The sequence below is a fragment of the Piliocolobus tephrosceles genome, chromosome 8 (genome assembly GCF_002776525.5).
Source record: "Piliocolobus tephrosceles isolate RC106 chromosome 8, ASM277652v3, whole genome shotgun sequence".
NCBI lineage: Eukaryota > Metazoa > Chordata > Mammalia > Primates > Cercopithecidae > Piliocolobus > Piliocolobus tephrosceles.
The window spans coordinates 128,194,329-128,215,878 of record NC_045441.1 but is presented as its reverse complement, the minus strand read 5'-3'; the positions used below and the strand labels follow the sequence as shown (position 1 = coordinate 128,215,878).

The 21,550-nt window shown below is 44.2% G+C and overlaps 1 protein-coding gene across 2 annotated transcripts in view; it reads left to right on the top strand.

The window, feature by feature from the left end:
- ZC3HAV1 (zinc finger CCCH-type containing, antiviral 1) overlaps nucleotides 1-21,550 on the top strand; it is a 69,597-nt gene that overhangs the window by 24,216 nt on the left and 23,831 nt on the right. The window contains exons 3-7 of one of the 2 annotated variants that reach the window (XM_023190070.3): nucleotides 4,141-4,393; nucleotides 9,127-10,266; nucleotides 10,717-10,818; nucleotides 13,003-13,126; nucleotides 15,700-15,877. In XM_023190070.3, the coding sequence (XP_023045838.1) occupies nucleotides 4,141-4,393; nucleotides 9,127-10,266; nucleotides 10,717-10,818; nucleotides 13,003-13,126; nucleotides 15,700-15,877 (1,797 nt within the window). The remainder of the gene's footprint in view (nucleotides 1-4,140; nucleotides 4,394-9,126; nucleotides 10,267-10,716; nucleotides 10,819-13,002; nucleotides 13,127-15,699; nucleotides 15,878-21,550) is intronic. The other variant, XM_023190071.3, reaches the window with a different exon arrangement.

Genomic DNA, 21,550 nt, shown 5'->3' with positions numbered 1-21,550 from the left:
AAAAAAAAAAAAAAAAAAAAAAAAAAAAAAGACTGGTTTCTGGCCCAGTAAAATCCATGAATAGAGAAGTTAGCCTCACAGTTAAAGAGAGGCATAGAAACATAATGGGTGAGTGGAAGGGATGGAGAAAATGTAAGTAAAATTGAAATTCATTTGCACTTTTTTTTTTTTTTTTTTTTTTTGAGACAGGATCTTGCTCTGTCACCTGGGCTGGAGTACAGTGACATGATCAGGGCTCACTGCAGCCTTGACCTCCTGAGCTCAAGTTAGTCTCCTGCCTCAGTCCCCCAAGTATCTGGGACTACAGGCATGCACCACCATAGCTGGCTAATTTTTTTTTAAATTTTAGTAGGGACAGGGTCTCACTATGTTGCCCAGGCTGGTCTTGAACTCCTGAGCTCAAGCGATCCTCCTGCCTCAGCCTCTCAAAGTACTAAGATTACAGGCATGAGCCACTGCACCCAGCTCAGATGCACTTTTATATACAGTGAGATAGCTGGTGGGGACTTCTGGAGGCTTAAACACTTTTTGATTCTGAGCTCAGTGTGTTTCCCTAAGAACTTAAAAAACTTATAACATGAGAAGTGATTTTGAGTTGGCCACTGAGCTCAGGAGAGATATGAGTGCAAGACACATTATAAAGACTTGTTGGGGGTTGCGGGGGAGGAAAATATGCCCCATTTTCTCTCCAGCCCCATGCATTCTTCTATCTAAATACTTGGATTTGTTTCTCTGTTTCTCTCTCTCTCTGTCTCTCTCTCCTTCTTTCTCTCCCTCTTCCTCTTTCTCTGTCTCTCTCTGTCTCATTTCCAGGAGTCCAAGGTTTATAGGTCTTGTCTTGGGATATCTATGGGCCTTGGCCTAGATACTAGCCCAGTCCCCCATCACTACCAGCATGGGAAAAATGCCTTATATATCAGCCCTGTTAAAGGTCCCACTGATGATCAGAGACATCCCATTCTTTTCCTTTCATTGAGGGAATGACAAGATGGAGGCTTGCCATGACACTTGAGAAAAGGTATTTTGTGGTTTATCCTTAGTCTAGTGTTAACCTGGAGGCTTGGAAAAGCCACTCATCATGTCTGATCCCTGCTTCAGTTCTTCAAAAGCATCAGGTACTTTTAACATTGGGCCACACATCTATGTTGAGTCCCTGGAGAATAAGGACACTCTTCCTGTATTAGTCCATTTTCATGCTGGTATGAAGACATAACCTGAGACTGGGTAATTTATAAAGAGAAAAGGTTTAATTGCTCACAGTTCCACATAGCTGGGGAGGCCTCAGGAAACTTACAATCATGGTGGATGGCAAAACAGGAACATCTTACATGGCGGCAAGCTAGAGAAGTGAGTGCTAAGCAAAGGGGGAAGCCCTTCGTAAAACCATCACATCTTGTGAGAACTCACTATCATGAGAACAGCAGCATGGGGGTAATTGCCCCCATGATTCAATTGCCTCCCACCAGGTCCCTCCCATGACACATGGGGATTATAGGAACTACAATTCAAGATGAGATTTGGGTGGGGACACAGCCAAACCATATCAGTTCCCTTTTCTAGGGAGGAGGTTGGCAGACATAAACCTAAGAGAAGGCGCTGTTGTGTTAAGGGATCCCAGAAGAACCCACTGACCACAGTGCTGTGAGGGTCCCTCTAGGAAAATGCTCTCATCATGCTTTCATTAAACAGTGCAAAGAAGAGGTCAGCGTCACCCAAGGCTCCCTTTCCATTGTTAGAATTCAGTACCCACAATTAGAGGGTGGGGTGGGGTGGGGTGGGGAGGTTCTTGCCTGAAGCTTATTTTTAGCTAATAATTTAATTGCCATTTTCCACTTGTGAGAGTTAAGATTCTGGACTGGGGGACTGCATTATTTCCTGAACTAGAGGTCTGAGGAGCTGGTTTCTGGAGTTAGCATGAATTAGTATTGTTGGCGTAAGTTTTGTTCAAGAATGCTGGGCAAGAGAAGGCTCTGAGGGAGTGTTTTTACTTGGGGGAGTAGCATGGAATTTTTTCATAGGGCTTTAGCAGGAGGAGTCAGCCAGAGTTCAGCTAATTTCAAGAAGAGTTGGTCCAGGATGGCTCTCTAAAAATGGAGGAATTATCCCTGCAGATTTGCAGCTGTTGTTTTGGGCAATATGGATTTTTTTTTTTTTTTTTTTCTGTTTTGAGATGGAGTCTTACTTTGCCTCCCAGGCTGAAGTGCAGTGGTGCAATCTCAGTTCACTGCAACCTCCGTCTCTTGGGTTCAAGCAATTCTCCTGCCTCAGCTTCCTGAGTAGCTGGGATTACAGACGTGCACCACCATACCCGGATAATTTTTTGTATTTTTGGTATAGACAGGGTTTTACCATGTTGGCCAGGCTGCTCTCAAACTCCTGACCTCAGATGATCCTCCCGCCTCAGCCTCCCAAAGTGCTGGGATTACAGGTGTGAGCCACCGTGCCCAGCCTGAACCACCATACCTGACTGATTTGGATTTTATCAGAAGGGATGAGGAGGAAGAGAGGGGCTAAGTGCAAGAGGCAGTGCAGAGAAACAGCTTTGTGGTTTAGGGGGTGAGAGATGGGGACCACAGTGGAATGTTTCCAGTCACTTCATTGGTGGTTTTGCATTTGTTCAACTAATATTTAAGAGCATGTGTGTTAGTCACAATGTTAAAATACTGGAGGGAACCAGTGGGAAGCCACACACTCATCCCTAAAAAACTACATATTCACACTTTTTCATTTTGCTTTGACTTGTGAGAACATAAAAAGATCGGGCAAACCTGACTGCCTGGTATATAAACTTGTACAATTGAAATTTGCTTATTAAAGGAGGAAATGCTTTCATTTGTTCTGGCCTAATGAAGGCAGGAGCATTCTTGTTTAGTATCAGCGTGGGAATAGGAATGTTACTAAAACATTATTTGTGAAGTTGCTAATGGTGCTTTTTTGCTACAGTTCAAACTTTAGCGTACATCAGAGTCACCCGGAAGGTTTGTTAAAACACAGACTGTTGGGCCCCACCTCTGATGGTTCTGACTCTATGGATATAGGCAAGTGCCTGAAGATTTGCATTTCTAACAAGTTTACAGGTAGTGCTGATGGTGCTGGTCCGGGGACCATACTTTGAGAATCGCCAGTCTAGAGTCTAGAATCTGGATAATGGACTTGATAGCAGTTGCCTATATCTATTTGAGTCATGTTTTAGCGATTGTCCATGTGGCTAAATCATTGCTAGTGGGGTTTGAATCATGGCTTTGCCATCTAGACAGATCACAGTGAACGATACTGATCTGGTTTGCTCAGAGTCTATAGAAATGACTCATTAAAATGTCTGAAATTCAGGTTTCTTACTAATTGTATTGGTTTCCTCATTTCATGGTTCAAACACTTGCATCACACTTTATATATTTTGCATAACACATTTACAAATTGTGTTATTTAGTCTGCTTAACAACTTGGTTTTTGTAGACAGAACAAATCTTTTCCTCCTATTACAGCAAAGGAAACGGAGGCTAAGAGTAGGTAAGGAGTCTCTTGAGGTCACACAACTGCTTCCAGGGCCTCAGATTTTAAAACCAGCATCCTCCAGTTCTGTATCATATGGCCTGGCCTCAGCTGCAGTATTTTCTCTGCCCTCTTTCCAGTAGGAACTACATCTCGTCAGAGCTAGTCACAGACATGTATCTATTTAGATGGAAATATAAAACTTATCTTCTTTAGGCAATCTTTTGAGAAATGTCATTCTGCCTAGCAGAGACTAAATTTTGGATTTCCAAACAGTTGCAGGTAAGACCCATGTGTCCTTTTCATTGCAAAGTGAGTTGATAACCAAAGATGAGCCTTCCTATGCTGGGTTCCTTCATGATATAGGGCTCCCTTTGGGTCCTGTTTGTAGCTAACCAGTTTACATTGATTCTTCCAAGGGTTTTCAAATTCATCAGTATCTTTTAGTTAGTCTGTGGGCCTCTTCTGCCCCAAGTAAATCACCAATTGAATGTGACTCATCAAAGATTGTAGAATATGCGTGTATTTTTCCTCCTTTGGTATATCTGTTTGCTTCAGAGATTTTTGCACACGTGAGCTTGCCTTAATTAATGTTTGGCAGATACAAGAAGGTGTTTTGACTCTGGCTATTGTTTCTCCCTTCTGTAGATATGCAAAAGTTATAAGGGAGAGGGTCGGCAGCAGATTTGTAACCAGCAGCCACCGTGTTCAAGACTCCACATCTGTGACCACTTCACCCGAGGCAACTGTCGTTTTCCCAACTGCCTCCGGTCCCATAACCTGATGGACAGAAAGGTGCTGGCCATTATGAGAGAGCACGGGCTGAACCCCGACGTGGTGCAGAATATCCAGGACATCTGCAACAGCAAGCATATGCAGAAGAATCCCCCGGGACCCAGAGGTAAACGCCTTTTCTTTTTCAATTGTGTGAACTTTTTTTTTTTTTTGGAGACAGAGTCTCTCTCTGTCACTCAAGCTGGAGTGCAGTGGCATGATCTCAGCTCACTGCAACCTCTGCCTCCCAGGTTCAAGTGATTCTCCTGCCTCCGCCTCCCGAGTAGCTGGGATTACAGGTGCCCGCCACCACACCCAGCTAATTTTTGTATAAATTAGAGGCAAGGTTTCGCCATGTTGGCCAGGCTGGCCTTAAACTCCTAACCTCAGATGATCTCCCTGCCTCAGCCTTTCTAAGTGCTGGCATTACAGGCATCAGCCACTGCAACCGGCCAATTGTGTGAACTTTCAAATCAGCAGAAATCGCAACAAAGAAAAACTTTGCCATAAAAACTCTACCTTGCCACGTAAAACTCTTCATTTTCCCTTCCAAACTTTATGCATATGCATACACCATTTTTACATAATTATAATGGTAGTATACATGCAGTGTTTGCAATTCAATTTTTAAGCTTAGCACTATTGCTGGCCCCCAGGTGTAATTTTTTTTTTTTTTGAGACACAGTCTTGCTCTGTCACCTCGACTGGAGTGTAGTGGCACAATCTTGGCTCACTGCAACCTCTGCCTCCCGGGTTCAGGCAATTCTCCTGCCTCAGCCTCCCAAGTAGCTGGGACTACAGGTGCCTGCCACCACGCCTGGCTAATTTTTGTATTTTTGGTAGAGATGGGGTTTCACCATATTGGCCAGGCTGGTCTTGAACTCCTGACCTTGTAATCCACCTGCCTCGGCCTCCCAAAGTGCTGGGATTACAGGCATGAGCCACCGCACCCGGCCAGCCCCCCAGGTTTAAAAAGTGTGTATCATTTTCCTAAAAACTAATTAATAAAGTTTTTTTTTTTTTTTTTTTTTGAGACGGAGTCTCTCTCTGTCACCCAGGCTGGAGCGCAGTGGCAGGATCTCAGCTCAGTGAAAGCTCCGCCCCCCGGGTTCACGCCTCCTGCCTCAACCTCCCGAGTAGCTGGGACTACTCGCCACAACGCCCAACTAATTTTTTTGTATTTTTAGTAAAGACAGGGTTTCACCATGTTAGCCAGGATGGTCTCGATCTCCTGACCTTGTGATCCACCTAGGCCTCCCAAAGTGCTGGGATTACAGGCGTGAGCCACAGCACCCAGCATTTTTTTTTTTGAAATAGAGTCTCACTCTGTCGCCCAGGCTGGAGTGCAATGGTGTGATCTTGGCTCACTGCAACCTCCATCTTCCGGGTTCATGCCATTCTCCTGCCTCAGCCTCCTGAGTAGCTGGGACTACAGGCACCTGCCACCATGCCCGGTTAATTTTTTTTTGTATTTTTAGTAGAAACGAGGTTTCACTGTGTTAGCCAGGATAATCTCCATCTCCTGACCTCATGATCCACCCACCTTGGCCTCCCAAAGTGCTGGGATTACAGGCGTGAGCCACCGCGTCCGGCCTAAAGCTTTTTTTTTTTTTTTTTTTAAGGAAAAGAAGCAAGCATAAAATTGTTTAGATTTACCAGCTGTTAACATTTTGTCCCAATTGCTTTAGCACTTTCTATCTATATATACATACAGCTACTCACACACATGTAGAACATTTTGGTGGTTAAAGCATTTGATATATGCAAATATCATGACATTTCATACCTGAATATATCAGCATGTATCTCCTCAGAACAAGACCATTCTCTTACATATTCACAAGACAATTAATACAGAAAATTTATTATTGATGCAAAACTATGTACAATTTAATTTATGGTCCTCAGTGCCATTTCTTAAAAAAAAAAAAAACAAACCCAATATTTTAAAATTTCAAAAAAAATCACAATGACTCCCATTCCCTCTTTTCCCCAGACCCTTGCAACTAACATTCTGCTTTCTGTTTGTGTGAATTTGACAACCCTAGGTACCTCATATAAGTGGAGTCGTGGCTGGGCGCGGTGGCTCAAGCCTGTAATCCCAGCACTTTGGGAGGCTGAGACGGGCAGATCACGAGGTCAGGAGATCGAGACCATCCTGGCTAACACTGTGAAACCCCGTCTCTACTAAAAAAATACAAAAAACTAGCCGGGCGAGGTGGCGGGCACCTGTAGTCCCAGCTACTCGGGAGGCTGAGGCAGGAGAATGGCATGAACCCGGGAGGCGGAGCTTGCAGTGAGCTGAGATCCGGCCACTGCACTCCAGCCTGGGCGACAGAGCGAGACTCCGTCTCAAAAAAAAAAAAAAAAAAAAAAGTGGAGTCGTACAATATTTATCCTTTTCTGACTGGCTTATTTCACTTAGCATGATGACCTCAGGGTTCATCCGTGTTATAGCATATGTCAGAATGAATAATATTTCATTGTATGTATATAATTATATATTTTTCATTCATTCATCTGTCAATGGACATTTGAGTCATTTCCGGTTTGACTATTGTGAATAATGCTGCTGTAAATATGGTGTACAGATGCCACTTTGAGACCCCGTTTTCAGTTCTTTGGGGGTATATAATCTGAAGTAGAATTGCTGAATCACATGGTAATTCTATGTTTACATTTTTGAGGAACGATCATACCGTTTTTTGTAGCAGCTGTGCCATTTTTCATTTCTGCCAACAATGCACATGGGTTCAAATTTCTCACATCCTCTATCATTTTGTGTTTTCTGATTTTTTTTTTTAATAATAGCCATCCTAAGGAGTGTGAAGTGTTATCATTACTTTTTTTTTTTTTCTTTTTTTGAGACAGTGTCTCACTCTGTCACCCAGGCTGGAGTTCAGTAGTGTGACTTCAGCTCACTGCAATGGCCGCCTCCCAGGTTCAAGTGATTGTTCTGCCTCAGTCTCCCAGGTAGCTGGGATTAGAAGTGCCTGCCACCATGCCCAGCTAATTTTTGTATTTTTAGTAGAGATAGGGTTTCAATATGTTGGCCAGGCTGGTCTTGAACTCCTGACCTCAAGTGATCCACCCACCTTAGCCTCCCAAAATGCTGGGATTCCAGGCATGAGCCACCGTGCCCAGCCAAGTGCTCCTATTTCTGAAGCATTTTCATATTATATACTGACATTCATTTTTAATGTCTTTATGAAGTGGATGTAGAAAAGGTGAATTTTATAAAGCAGATAGAATGCATGATTCTAAGATTCTGTGCAAAGTAATGAACAATTAAACTTCCTTATATTTGGAAAATGGTTTATCATTTACAAGGGACTTTCACCCCAAATAAATATTTCATCATTATTCCTCACAGTGAAACCACAAAGAAAGGCAGATATGTCATTTATTAGCCTTACTTAAGGGGGAAAAGAAACTGAGACTCAGAAATAGTAAGCAACTTTTATTGCAAGCAGCCTCAGCTCATTTTTAGAAGAATGAAGGGTAATATAATGAAGAAATAAAAGGTAACATTTTCAAGGCCTCACACCACTAGAAAGTAGCAGAGTGCATGTTCTGATCCCATATCTAATGTTTTTTCTCCCACACTACGGTGGCCTCTGAACAGGGGAACGTCTGGAGGGATGGGTTTTGGTGGTAGCTTCTTAATGTATACTTATTGTGAATGAGAAAGATCTGTATATGTTTTCACTTCCAGTTAATCTCCCAAGTGAAGCCTTTTCTTGACAGGAGGAGGGTGTTTGATTTTACTACATTACTGCTGCTCCCTGGGGTTTAGAAGAGAAAAAACGTCTCTTCTACCTCTTCTCCACACAAAAAACACAACTCACACACACAAGCACACGTGCACACCTCACATTCACACACCACACATGCACATGTGCCTCAAACACAGACATGCACGTCTTCCACATGTACCCCCAGCACACACACACACCCCCCCCACATAAACATCACATGCATGCACGCCACACACACACTCCACATGTGCTCACAAACACACCCTTACTCCTTCCTTCCTCCCTGCTTCCAGGAGGGTGTGACCTGTCAAGTTTCTAGAGGGAGGCCACTTCCCTCCAGGCCACACTGCCTTGTCGATATTGACTTCTGATACACTTTGGCCTTATGGAGTGGGATGAAGAAAACTAGAAAAATTTCCAGCTTAAACAAAGTCAGGCCTTTAGACTGTGGTTTCATTTTCTGTTGGTTTGTTTGAAGCACTGTGAATCTGTCAATAGCCAGGTACACCCATATCACGATATGGGCACAATCGAATGCTTTCTGGAAAATCTTCTCTGATTTGCCCTAATCTCTCTCTCTCCATTGACCACAGTGGTGAATGTTGACTCAGGACCAGGAGATAGTAGACAACCCCACCTAAAAGTTTTGGGGTTTGGGGGGCTACTTTGAGTCCCAGAAGAGAGCCAGGGTCTCACTATCATCCTAGGCCATGGAATGACATGCTCTGCCGTGCAGGCAGAATGACAAGATTCTTTCATCTACTGATACAGTCGGTGAGCCCCTGTAGTCCCAGCTACTCAGGAGGCTGAGGCGGGAGGATCGCTGGAGCCCAGGTGTTCCAGGTTGCAGTGAGCTGTGGTCAGGCTACTGCATTCCAGCCTGGGCAACAGAGCAACACTCCATCTCTTAAAAAAAAAAAAAATTCCCGTCATTGTCAAACCACCCATCTTCAAGATTTGTACACACCAGATTAGGCCAAGTCATTTGATAGCACTTGGATAGCAAGGCTGGAAAAGCTAAGAGGAGGAAGGGTGGTAGGAACTCAGTTACATTAACTCCAATGTTCATTACTTTGTTTCATTTTGACTTTTTCTCCCCTAGCTCCTTCCTCGCATCGTAGAAACATGGCATATAGGGCTAGAAGCAAAAGTAGAGATCGGTTCTTTCAGGGCAGCCAAGAATTTCTTGCGTCTGCTTCAGCGTCTGCTGAGAGGTCCTGCACGCCTAGTCCAGATCCGAGCGGCCACAGGGCTTCCCTGGAGGACACGCCTGTGGATGATCTCACCCACAAGTTCACGAATCTGGGGAGTCAGGATCGCGCTCGGCCTCCCTTAAGCTCGTCCAAGGCTACCGATCTCGGAGGAACAAGTCAGGCCGGAGCAAGCCGGAGGTTTTTAGAGAACGGCAGTCAAGAGGACCCCTTGCATGGAAGTCCGGGCAACACTTACCTTGCTTCCAATTCAACACCAGCCCCCAAGTGGAAGAGCCCCACATCCTGGACGAATGACCAAGGCGCCAGGAGAAAGACTGTGTTTCCTGCCACGCTACCTGCCACCCTCTCTTCTCTCGGCTCTCTGCAAACGCCTGAAGCTGTGACCACCAGAAAGGACGCAGGCTTGCTTTCCTCAGACTACAGGAACATCAACGGCAAAAGTGGAACTCAGGATGTCCAGCCTGGCCCTCTTTTTAATAATAACGCTGATGGAGTGGCCACAGATATAACTTCTACCAGATCCTTAAATTACAAAAGCACAAGCAGCAGTCAGAGAGAAATATCAACACCTAGGACTCAGGATGCTGGGCCTGCTTCCCGGGATGTTCAGGCCACTGGCAGAATCACAGATGATGCTGGCCCAAGAGTGGCACCTGTTAATGGTAAATACAAAGGGAAGAAACTTGGGGCTAGTACATTTGTTCACGATACACCAAATGGCTCTAGTCAAGTGGCGGATAAAACTACTGATGTAGAAAAAACTGGTGCCACTGGTTTTGGCTTAACAATGGCAGTCATGGGGGAGAAAGATAAGTTACGTTCTGGAAGTCAGAGTCTGAGGAGCCTGGTCCCCACCACACCTGGGGAATCCACTGCCCCCGCGCAAGTCAGCGCTCTGCCTCAGTCACCTGCTGCCCTTTCCGCAAGCAACAGAGCTGCAGTATGGAGGGCCCAGGGGCAGAACTGCACCCAGGTTCCTGTCTCCCCTGCCAGTGAGCTCACAAGGAAGACAACAGGCTCTGCTCAGTGTAAGTCACTGAAGGACGAACGGGCCCCTGTGTCTTGAGTCTGCAGCAGAGTGGCTATGGCTGCTGGTTTTTCCTTGGATGTTCCCCAGTTCTTAAAGGGCAGAGAGTCAGAGGGTTTTGGTTAAGGGGTGGTCTGGTGAGGAGGTTGACTAGTGAAGACAGGGAAGGACCAACCAGTAGAACCACAGGGAATAAGCTGCTACATTTATTGACAATAGGAATATTTCAACTATGATTTAAGAAATAAACATAACTTTCACAGGACTCTGAGGTCCACATTTTTGTTGTATGGAGGGGCTGTCGAGACACTCATGAGAAACACATAAATCATAGGAATTTTCTTGAACGTGGCCTGCATTTCAGATATGCTTTCCCATTGTGAGACCAAGTGCCTTGATTTTTGGTTTAAACATTAAGATCAGCATACATGCATCCTTTTTTGTTTCATAGATTCTTTATCTGATGTCACAAGGACCACATCTTCTAGGGTGGATGATCATGGCTCACAGGAAATTTGTCTTGACCATCTGTATAAGGGTTGTCCATTTAATGGTGAGTAACCTAAGGACTTTTCTGTAAGCTTCTACCTTTTGGCCATTGTAAATAACGCTGCTATGAACATGGTGTGCAAATGTCTTCTCAAAACCCGGCTTTCAATTATTTTGGATATATACACAGAAGTGGAGTTGGGGGATCATACAGTACTTCTTTTAATGTTTTTTTTTTTTCTGCAGAAGTATTTTTCATAGTGGCTGTACCATTTTTCTATCCCACCAGCAATGTACAAGGGTTCACATTTCTCCACATCCTCACCAACACTTGTTCTTTTTGTATATGTGTTTGCCTTTTTTGTTTGTTTGTTTGTTTGTTTTGAGATGGAGTCTCGTTCTGTCACCCAAGATGGAGTGCAGCGGTGCAATCTCAGCTCACTGCAACCTCTGCCCCCTGGGTTCAAGTGATTCTCATGCCTCAGCCTCCCAAGTAGCTGGGATTACAGACGTGTGCTCACTACGTCTGGCTAACTTTTGTATTTTTGGTAGAGACGGGGTTTTGGCACATTGGCCAGGCTGGTCTTGAACTCCTGACCTCAAGTGATCCACTCGCCTCGGCTTTCCAAAGTGCTGAGATTACAGGCATGAACCACTGCGCCCAGTCACTGTTTGTCTTTGATAGCAGCCATTCTAACAAGTGTGAGTTGTGAACTATAATGAGTGGTTATGTACTTTTCAATCAGCCAAGTCTCAAGTGGGGCCACTCAAGGTGTCCCTGCAGTGTCTAAACTTGTCTTTTTTGTTTGTTTGTTTTGGAGCTGTCACACATCTTTATTTTGAATATTTCAAAACAATTTAAACATAACAATGCAAATTTTGAAAAACAGAACTATTTTCTGTCTTCGTGTACTGTAGCTTATAACATCTATTCATTCTTTAGCCGGCATTTCTGCAATGGCTGTCTTTTGTATGCCTAGCCCTGTGCCAAATATGCAAGGGGGAAGTAAGCTAAACCATAGTGCAGCCTTCTCTTTAGTGACTTTGTAATTAAGGTAGGGCATGAAAACATCCATAAAATGCTAGGCACGGTGGCTTATGCCTGTATCCCAGAACTTTGGGAGACTGAGGCAGGTAGATCACTTGAGGCCAGGAGTTCAAGACCAGTCTGGCCATCATGGTGAAAACCCATCTCTACTAAAAATACAAAAATTAGCCGGGCATGGTGGCACAGGCCTGTAATCCCAGCTACTCGGGAGGCTGAGGCATGTGTCTCTTGAACCCGGGAGGTGGAGGTTGCAGTGGCCAAAATCGCGCCATTGCACTCCAGCCTGGGCAACAGAGTGAGTGAGACTCTGCCTCAAAACAAAAACAAAAGCAAACAAACAAAAAATCCGCAAATGAGAAAACTGCGAGAAGTAAGTAAAAACGTATAAAAAATTAACCCCCAGCTGAGTATTGGGTACTTCCTAAAGGAATGCAAAAAATACAAGTCAGATGGGGATGGAGTGAGATTCGTTAGGAGAATCTTTCTTGAAGAGATGAACTGTAGGCCAGGGCTTCAAGGAAATACAGGCTGTTGTCTCTGCTGGAGAGCATTTTGGCTTAATACACTTGGGGGGTGCAGAAAGGGTAACTAAATTTCTGATTACCTCAAATTTCTATCTGGGTAGAGTGACTTTGAGGGGAGTGGGGAATTTTTGTTTTAATTTCTTTTTTTCTTTTTTCTTTTTTCTTTTTTTTGAGACAGAATTTCACTGTCACCCAGGCTGGAGTGCAATGGAGTGATCTTGGCTCACTGCAACCTCAACCTCCCAGGTTCAAGTGATTCTCCTGCCTCAGTCTCCCGAGTAGCTGGGATTACAGGCACCCACTAACATGCCTGGCTAATTTTTGTATTTTTAGTACAGACAGGATTTCATCATATTGGCTAGGCTGGTCTTGAACTCCTGGCCTCAAGTGATCTGCCTGTCTTGGCCTCCCAAAATGTAATGTAATGTAATCCTCCCAAAATGGTAGGATTACAGGCGTGAGCCACCACACCCGGCCTGAATTTTTGTTTTCTGATGCATCTCCAAGGTAATGAAGGAACCTGGATAATGGACACACAGCAATGTCAGCAGGTATAGATGGGACCTGTCTGGCAGGGGGCAGGCAGGAATGGATGGGGAAAGCTGGCAGTGAACTTGACTGAATTGTTTAGAATCCCCGCTCAACAGTCCCTCAGACCCCATCTTTGTCTTTGTAGGTAGCTGCAGCAAAGTCCACTTCCATCTGCCTTACCGGTGGCAGATGCTTATTGGTAAAACCTGGACAGACTTCAACCACATGGAGATGATCGAGGAAGCCTACTCTGACCCCAGAATCCACGTGTAAGTTGGTGACTGTACTCCGGCTTTCCAGAGCCCAACATTATCAAAGGGAAGCATTAGTGCTATTCTTAGGGGAAAAAGAAAAAAACACTTTTCCATCGGAATCCCATTCCAGTGTGAAATACTTCTTGAGATAAAAATGGCAAGTGCCTGCTGAGTTAATGAAGGAAAAACACCGCTAGGTGGGTTTGAGGTCACACTGAGCCTGGCTAATACTAGAGATCCTGGGAATGTTTGCTAACTCAAATGAAACAAACAGTGACATGATTATTTGTTTAGCTGATAGTTGTCTGTGTCCTGCAGAAAAACACAGTGCAGAGGCCGGTTTGTATCCTGATCAATTCATCACGGAACTATTAAAAGTACTAAATGATTTAGGATGAAAGAGCCTTTGGCTTAACTTCATAGTTTAAAAACATGATTTGAATAATTTCTTATAGTTTTAGTGTAGAATGTTGTTGTGTACTTTAGCATTTAATACCTTCCTTATGTTTGCTATTTTCTGTAGCCTGGAGTCGTCTAAGAGGGTACCTGACATTTCTGCTTCTGGCTGAACGTCGTTCATGCTTATAATCCTAGCACTTTGGGAGGTTGAGGCAGGAGAATCACTTGAACTTAGGAGTTTGAGATTAGCCTGGGCAATTTGATGAAACCCTGTCTCTACTAACAATACAAAAACTAGCCAGGCATGGTGGCACGCACCTATGGTCCCAGCTACTCGGGAGGCTGATGTGAGAGGATCACTGGAGCCCAAGAAGTTGAGGCTGCAGTGAGCCGCGATTGTGCCACCACACTCAGCCTGGACGACAGAGTGAGACCCTGTCTCAAAAATAAGTAAAAACATTTCTCCTTCTGGAAGAGCTGAAATGGGTGATACCCATATGACCATATTTATCTATGGTGTGCAGGGATATAAGAAACATCCCAGTTTAACAAGGAAATTCTTTAGGGGGAAAAGTTACATTACTTTTCATCCTATGAGAATTTAGTGATTTGGGGGGTGGAGATTCTGTGTTGCTGCATTTTTACCACTAGAGGGCGACATCAGCTATTTTCTTGTTGCTATGTCTATATTTCCGCCCCCAGGCAAGTTGAGAGCAGGGTTTCTCAACCTGAGCACTACTGACATTTTGGGCCATTTAGTTGTTTGCTCTCAGGGCTGTTTAGCGCTATTCCTAGCCTCAATCCACAGATGACAGGAAGCATCACCCCCCCACCAGCCCTGCTGGTTGTCATAACCCAAAATGTCTTCAGATGTTGTAAAATATCCACGGAGGTCAAAATCATTCCTGATTGAGAACCACTGATCTAAGAGGTCTTTCTTAGAGCAGCAGTTCTCAAACTTTTTGGTCAGAGAACTCCTCAACACTTAAAATGTATTCAGGACCCAAGGCCGGGCGCGGTGGCTCATGCTTATAATCCCAGCACTTTGGGAGGCCGAGGCGGGCGGATCACAAAGTCAGGGGTTTGAGACCAGCCTGGCCAACGTAGTGAAACCCCGTCTCTACTTAAAAAATACAAAAAGTTTGCTGGGCGTGGTGGCAGGCTCCTGTAATTCCAGCTACTTGGGAGGCTGAGGTAGGAGAATAGCTTGAACCCAGGAGGCAGAGGTTGCAGTGAGCTGAGATTGTGCCACTGCACTCCAGCCCAGGCAACAGAGCGAGACTCTGTCTCAAAAGAAAAAAAAAAAAAATGTGTTCAGGATCCCAAAGAATTTCTGTTTATGTGGAATATAGCTATCAATATTTACCATATTAAAAATTAAAACTGAGAACAATTATATATTTGATTCACTTAAAAATAAGAATAAGCTTGCTATATGTTAACATAATGAACATGTTTCATGTAACTATATTTAATACTATATACATACTCATGTATGCCCATTTAATATACATACCCAGGTATATAACTGTGTGTATTTATATATGTATATATAATATTTATATGGACAATTATAAAATAACTGTTTTCCAAAACAAAAAATTTATTGAGAGGAGTTTTATATTTTTGCAAAGTAATGTCTAGCATGATAGAAGATAACTAGATTCTCATATCTGCTTCTTTATTCAATCTGCTGTGAAATCATATATTGTGTAGCCTCTGGAAAATTTCGTCATGTATTCATGAGAGAATGAAAGTGAAAAAAGCAAATAATGTTTAATGTTATTATGAAAATAACTTTAACCTTGCCAATTTTCCACAAGGGTCTCCACATTTTGATAGCAATTTAAATAATAATAAATAATTTTAAAAATGGACCAAATGTGAGTTTCTAACTTACTTTCTAACATTGAGCCAATCAGGAGTTTTGTGGGCATAGTTTTATTTTGGGATTTTTCTGAGGGAAGAATGCACCATGTGACACCATTAATTATGTGGTGTAGGCAAGTCACTTTCCTCTCTGCATTTCCATGTTTCTTTTATGTATAGGACCTGAAGCTATGGAAAGAAAACTTGAAGATCTATTTTAGCCCTGAAAATTTAATTCTGCGCTCTCATTAGGGAAGACGAGATTGTAGAAAACAGGGGTCAATGAAACGTTATGTTAACTTAATACTTTTCTCTCTCAGCTGTTCTGTAGGAAGTTATACAATCAATTTTCGGGAAATGAGTTGTTGTGATTTCATTCCTGTCCGACGCCTCTCCACTCCTTCTTCTGTCACCAACCCAGCCAATTCTGTCTTCACCACCACATGGATTTGGTATTGGAAGAATGAATCTGGCACATGGATTCAGTATGGAGAAGAGGTGAGCACTGTTCCTCTTTGCAGAGGGCTCTTGTTTAAACTTGTCAACTTAGAAAGAACACTATTGGCTGGGCAGGGTGGCTCACGCCTGTAATCCCAGCACTTTGGGTGGCCGAGGCAGGCGAATCATCTGAGGTCAGGAGTTCGAGACCAGCCTGGCCAACATGGTGAAACCCCATCTCTATTAAAAATACAAAAATTAGCCGGGCGTGGTGGCAGGCGCCTATAATCCCGGCTACTCCAGAGGCTGAGGCGGGAGAATCTCCTGAACCCGGGAGGTGGAGGTTGTAGTGAGCTGAGACTGCACCACTGCATTCCAACCTGGGGGATGGAGTGAGACTCTGTCTCCAAAATAAATGAATAAATAAATCAAATAAAAAGAACACTATTAATAAAATGTTTGATGCCTATGTGGTTACCCATGGAGTGTGGGAGAGGAAGTGGTATTTTTTTACTTTGTACACAGCTACATTCAATTTTTTTTTCAGCAAGCATGCACTCCAGTTGCAGTCATACATTAAACTATATATTAATTTTAATTTTAATTTTTTTTTGAGATGGAGTTTCACTCTTGTCACCCATGCTGGAGTGCAATGGCGTAATCTTGGCTCACTGCAACCTCCACCTTCTGGTTTCAAGCGATCTTCCTGCCTCAGCCTCCCGAGTAGCTGGGATTACAGGCATGCACCACCACGCCCAGCTAATTTTTGTATTTTTAGTAGACATGGGGTTTCACATGTTGGACAGGCTAGTCTTGAACTCCTGACCTCAGGTTATCCACCCACCTCGGTCTCCCAAAGTGTTGGGATTACAGATGTGAGCCACTGTGCCCGGCCATATATTAATTATTTTTAAGGAACCCCTTGAGACATGTCAGCTGCACTTCCCTCTTTCCTCACCATCAGAGGGGAGAGTGGAACCTTGAGATAGCTTTCTTTTTTTTTTTTTGAGACGGAGTCTCGCTCTGCCGGCCAGGCTGGAGTGCTGTGGCCGGATCTCAGCTCACTGCAAGCTCCGCCTCCCGGGTTCATGCCATTCTCCTGCCTCAGCCTCCCGAGTAGCTGGGACTACAGGTGCCTGCCACCTCGCCCGGCTAATTTTTTGTGTTTTTTAGTAGAGACGGGGTTTCACCGTGTTAGCCAGGATGGTCTCGATCTCCTGACCTCGTGATCCGCCCATCTCGGCCTCCCAAAGTGCTGGGACTGCAGGCTTGAGCCACCGCGCCCGGCCTGAGATAGCTTTCTATGTATAAACACATAGATATACAGAGACGACTGCTTTGAGCTGGAAAAGAGGGCGAGAGTGAGAACTTAAAGGACCATATGGATGATGGCATGGTTAATTAGACCAGGGCATGTGTTAATTCACTAACGCAGTGAAACCACATCTGGTACAGATAGTCACCACGCTTCAGTCAGAGTCTGGATTTAGATGGACTTAAAGGACTGGAACTAGAAGATTCTAGGCTGACCCATAGTGGGGGCATAGTAATAGGGGATGGAAGTTTAGATGAGCAGAGCTTCTGTCCTTCTGTCTCAGTGTCCCTTCCTCCCTTCAACTCATAGATTAAAGAGAAAGAAAGCAGACCTTAAGCAGGTAATGAAATCAGGGTGATAAGAAACAGAAAACGAAAGGAAGAGATTAAAATGAAGCCAAAAACAATGCATGGGCTGGGTGCGGTGGCTCACTCCTGTAATCCCAGCACTTTGGGAGGCCGGGGGCAGGAGCTGGATCACCTGAAGTCAGGAGTTCGAGACCAGCCCGGCCAACATGGTGAATCCTGTCTCTACTAAAAATACAAAAAATTAGCCGGACGTGGTGGTGGGCACCTGTAATCCCAGCTACTCGGGAGGCTGAGGCAGGAGAATTGCTTGAACCTGGAGGCAGAGTTTGCAGTGAGCCGAGATTGCACCACTGTACTCCAGCCTGGGTGACAAAGTGAGACTTCATCTCAAAAAAAAAAAAAAAAAAAAGACAATGCAGGGACAAAGAAATGGCAGCATAAGGTTCTACATATTTAGGTTGGTGTAAAATTACTTTTGGGTTGGTGGTAATTACTTTTAATAGCAAAAACAGTGATTACTTTTGCACCGAACTAATAGTTACAAATCAGTGGGTTATACATTTGGTTCTGAGCTGCCTAACTGCCAAAGCAAACCAAATACTTGGGAGAGGTACCGCTCTGTTATGTTAGTGAGGCCTGAGAAATACACCTCCTATAGCGGGCCACATGGCAGGAACCCTGTGTGCTGTGGTGAGGTCCTCAACCACAAACAGCCCTACCATGAATTCATCTGCATGTTGATTTTCCAACTGTCTTAGCAGCAGATACATTTTATCAAACCATCTTTCAAAGACCTTAAAGGAGCCAAGGAGAGTAGAGCAGGGCTGCCCTGGTGGAATAGGATAGGGGCTCAGAGCGGTCTCCTGGGCCCCTCCTTGTTGCTCTCCTCTTTCCTGTGGAGGCCCATGTAGCATCTTTGCGGAACAGAGTTCTGCTGAAACTCCTGTGTGTGTGAAAACGCCTATGATATTAAACTTTGCACAGATTCTTTGTATGCTCAAGCCAAGGATGATGTCAAATAAGTGATTCTTCAGGCACCTGTGGAAATAAAATTATAAACCCAAATTAATTAGCCTTGGTTAAAATAAAAATAAGCTATAGGTCTTGATGGTTTTTATATCAAATAATTGGAATTTTCAGTAAGATATAAAGGGGAAGGGTTGGCAAACATTTGCATTCTGGTTACATCAAGGTTCCAGGAGGCCAGACGTGGTGGCTTATGTCAGTAATCCCAGCACTTTGGGAGGCCAAGGCGGGTGGATCACCTGAGGTCAGGAGTTCAAGACCAGCCTGGCCAACATGGTGAAACTATGTCTCTATTAAAAATACACACAGAAAATTAGCTGGGCGTGGTGGTGCCCACCTGTAATCCCAGCTACTTGGGAGGCTGAGGCAGGAAAATCGCTTGAACCCAGGCGGTAGGGGTTGCAGTGACCCAAGACTGTGCCACTACACTCCAGCCTGGGTGACAGAGTAAGACTCAAAAAAAAAAAGAGTTTCAAGAACCAAAAAGAACTATTCGGGGGAAAGAGAGTATTTAAATTTAAATTTAAATTTACACAAGTTCAATCATACTCCCTCATAAAACAACAAGAAACTTCCTGAGCTTTTTTTTTTTTTTTTGAGACAGAGTTTTGCTCGTTATCCAGGCTAGAGTGCAATGTTGTGGTCTCGGCCCACTGCAACCTCTGCCTCCCAGGTTCAAGCAATTCTCCTGCCTCAGCTTCCTGCGTAGCTGGGATTACAGGCGCCCACCACCATGCCTGGCTAATTTTTTGTATTTTTGGTTGAGACGAGGTTTCACCATGTTGGCCAGGCTGGTCTCAAACTCCTGACCTCAGGTGATCCGCCTGCCTCAGCCTCCCAAAGTGCTGGGATTACGGGCGTGAGCCACCACGCCCAGCCCTTCCTGAGTTCTCTCTGGGACATTTAGTCTGTGTTAGCTGTAGAGTTTTCATTTTATTTATTTTTATATTCTGGATTCCCATGAAAACTGCAGAGTTTTTAGAATGTAACATTCAATCTACAAACACATGAATGTTGTATTCACTAAATGTGACGCGGGTTTGTTGGACGTTCACTGATGATGTGAATGAACTCTTACTGTCATACTAATAAGACCCATCATTACATAAACTGGGCTCTAGTTATTAAAAAAAAAAAAAAAAAAGGAAAAATCAGGTCCTGGGTTTAACGTTTTCCTTGCTGGGAGTCCAAGTAAAATTAAAATATTGTTTCTGGGAGATTTGAACCCCACATATCAGGAGCAGCCTGGTTTCTTTCATGGGTCAATACATTATGGTCCAAGTTTGCAGCTCTTTGGTGACCTGCCTTGAGCCAGTGTACGAGCTAAAATATTTAGAGAAAGGAGTGGACTGTGTAGCCTTTAGCCAGTGAAGAAATAAATAAAAGCGTAGCCAGCTTTTATTTCTTGTAACTGAATTTTGAATAAGTCAGGTAACTAAGAGTTCTGGGTTGGAACCTCTCTAAGAGGACCTTGAGGTGTAGAGATTTTTGCCAACAAGTAGGTACATATGCTTTGATTATGAGCTCTCTGGGAGGTAAAATAGATATCGTTTTATGGAAATTGATGTACTTAACCAGGACTCATACCTACATAGATGGTGGGCAGGGAGAGGGTGTGGTATTAGGAGAAGTGATGACTGAATCGATGGGCAGCTGGGCAGCAATGGTGTAGGGTGTAGTGATAGCAGGACTGACAGGAGGGCAGAGCCTGGGAGTCATTGGATGTGCACCAGGCAGGGAGTACAGATTCAGGTCTTCGAAGATGTTTACCAGCAAAGTAGCTAAACTTAGCAGCTGTAGAAGCTGGTGTTGAGAAACAGCGGGAGGCTATGGCCTGAGGGACCCTCTCAGAGCAAGGACAAGCCACAGCTCTAGAAAGCCAAGGTTGAGGCAATCATTGACACCCAGGATATAAGCTAAGACCTGTTTACTGCAACTGAAACATAGATTCAAGTCTTGTGGGGAATAAATAATTGGCGACTGTATGATTTATTCATTTATTCAGACCTCGAGTAACAGTACTGTACTCTAGGACACATGATGGCTATTAAATTAATGGTAGCTAAAAGGTCTAATGAGACATCTTGCAAGGCTGTCGCTATCTGTCACTTAAGAGTATGGGACAACTGTAGCTTAGGATTGCCAAAGAACTGGGGCCAGCTCAGCACAGATATGACTGATTTTCAGATACCACAAAAAAGACTTATCCTCACAAGAATACCTTAGGATACCTTTATAATAGAAACACCTGGTGATTGACCCAGACAGCACACAGAAACAAGAGAGGGACTTTGAGAGTTGCTTCTGGCTGGACCATCAGTCACTTGTGTGACCTCTTGACCATAACATACCCTGACATGGGCACGTTCCTGCTGTCCTATTAGTCTTACAATAGCGAGGGTTGAATGAACCAGCCTAGACAGCAAGCGGTGCCTGAGACTCATCTCTGATGTGGACTAAACCTAGGGGAAATGTTACCCTGGAGGACTTCACCACCTAGCAGGGTTCATGAACATGACAAGTGCAGTGTGAGGGCAAGGCTAGAGAAGGTCAGAGTGGAGCCATGCTAGGCTGTGCAGATGCCCAGACAATGCCTTACTGGCCCTGTGCTGTCCAGTATGACAACCACTTGCCATATGTGGCAATTTCATTTTAAACTTTAATTAAACACATAAAAAATTAAGAAATCAGTTCCATGGTCACTGTAGTCACATTTTCAGTGCTGTATAGCCACATATAGCTTGACTGCTGAAGGAGTTAAAAATATGCCACTCTGGGCCAGGCGCAGTGGCCCATGCCTATAATTCCAGCACTTTGGGAGGCTGAGGCAGGCGGATCACAAGATCAGGAGATCGAGACCATCCTGGCTAACACAGTGAAACCGCATCTCTACTAAAAATACAAAAGAATTAGCCGGGCGTGGTGGCGGGCACTTGTAGTCCCAGCTACTCGGGAGGCTGAGGCAGGAGAATGGCGTGAACCCAGGAGGCGGAGCTCGCAGTGAGCAGAGATCGCACCACTGCACTCCAGCCTTGGCGACAGAGCAAGACTCTGTCTCAAAAAAAAAAAAAAAAAAAAAAAAAA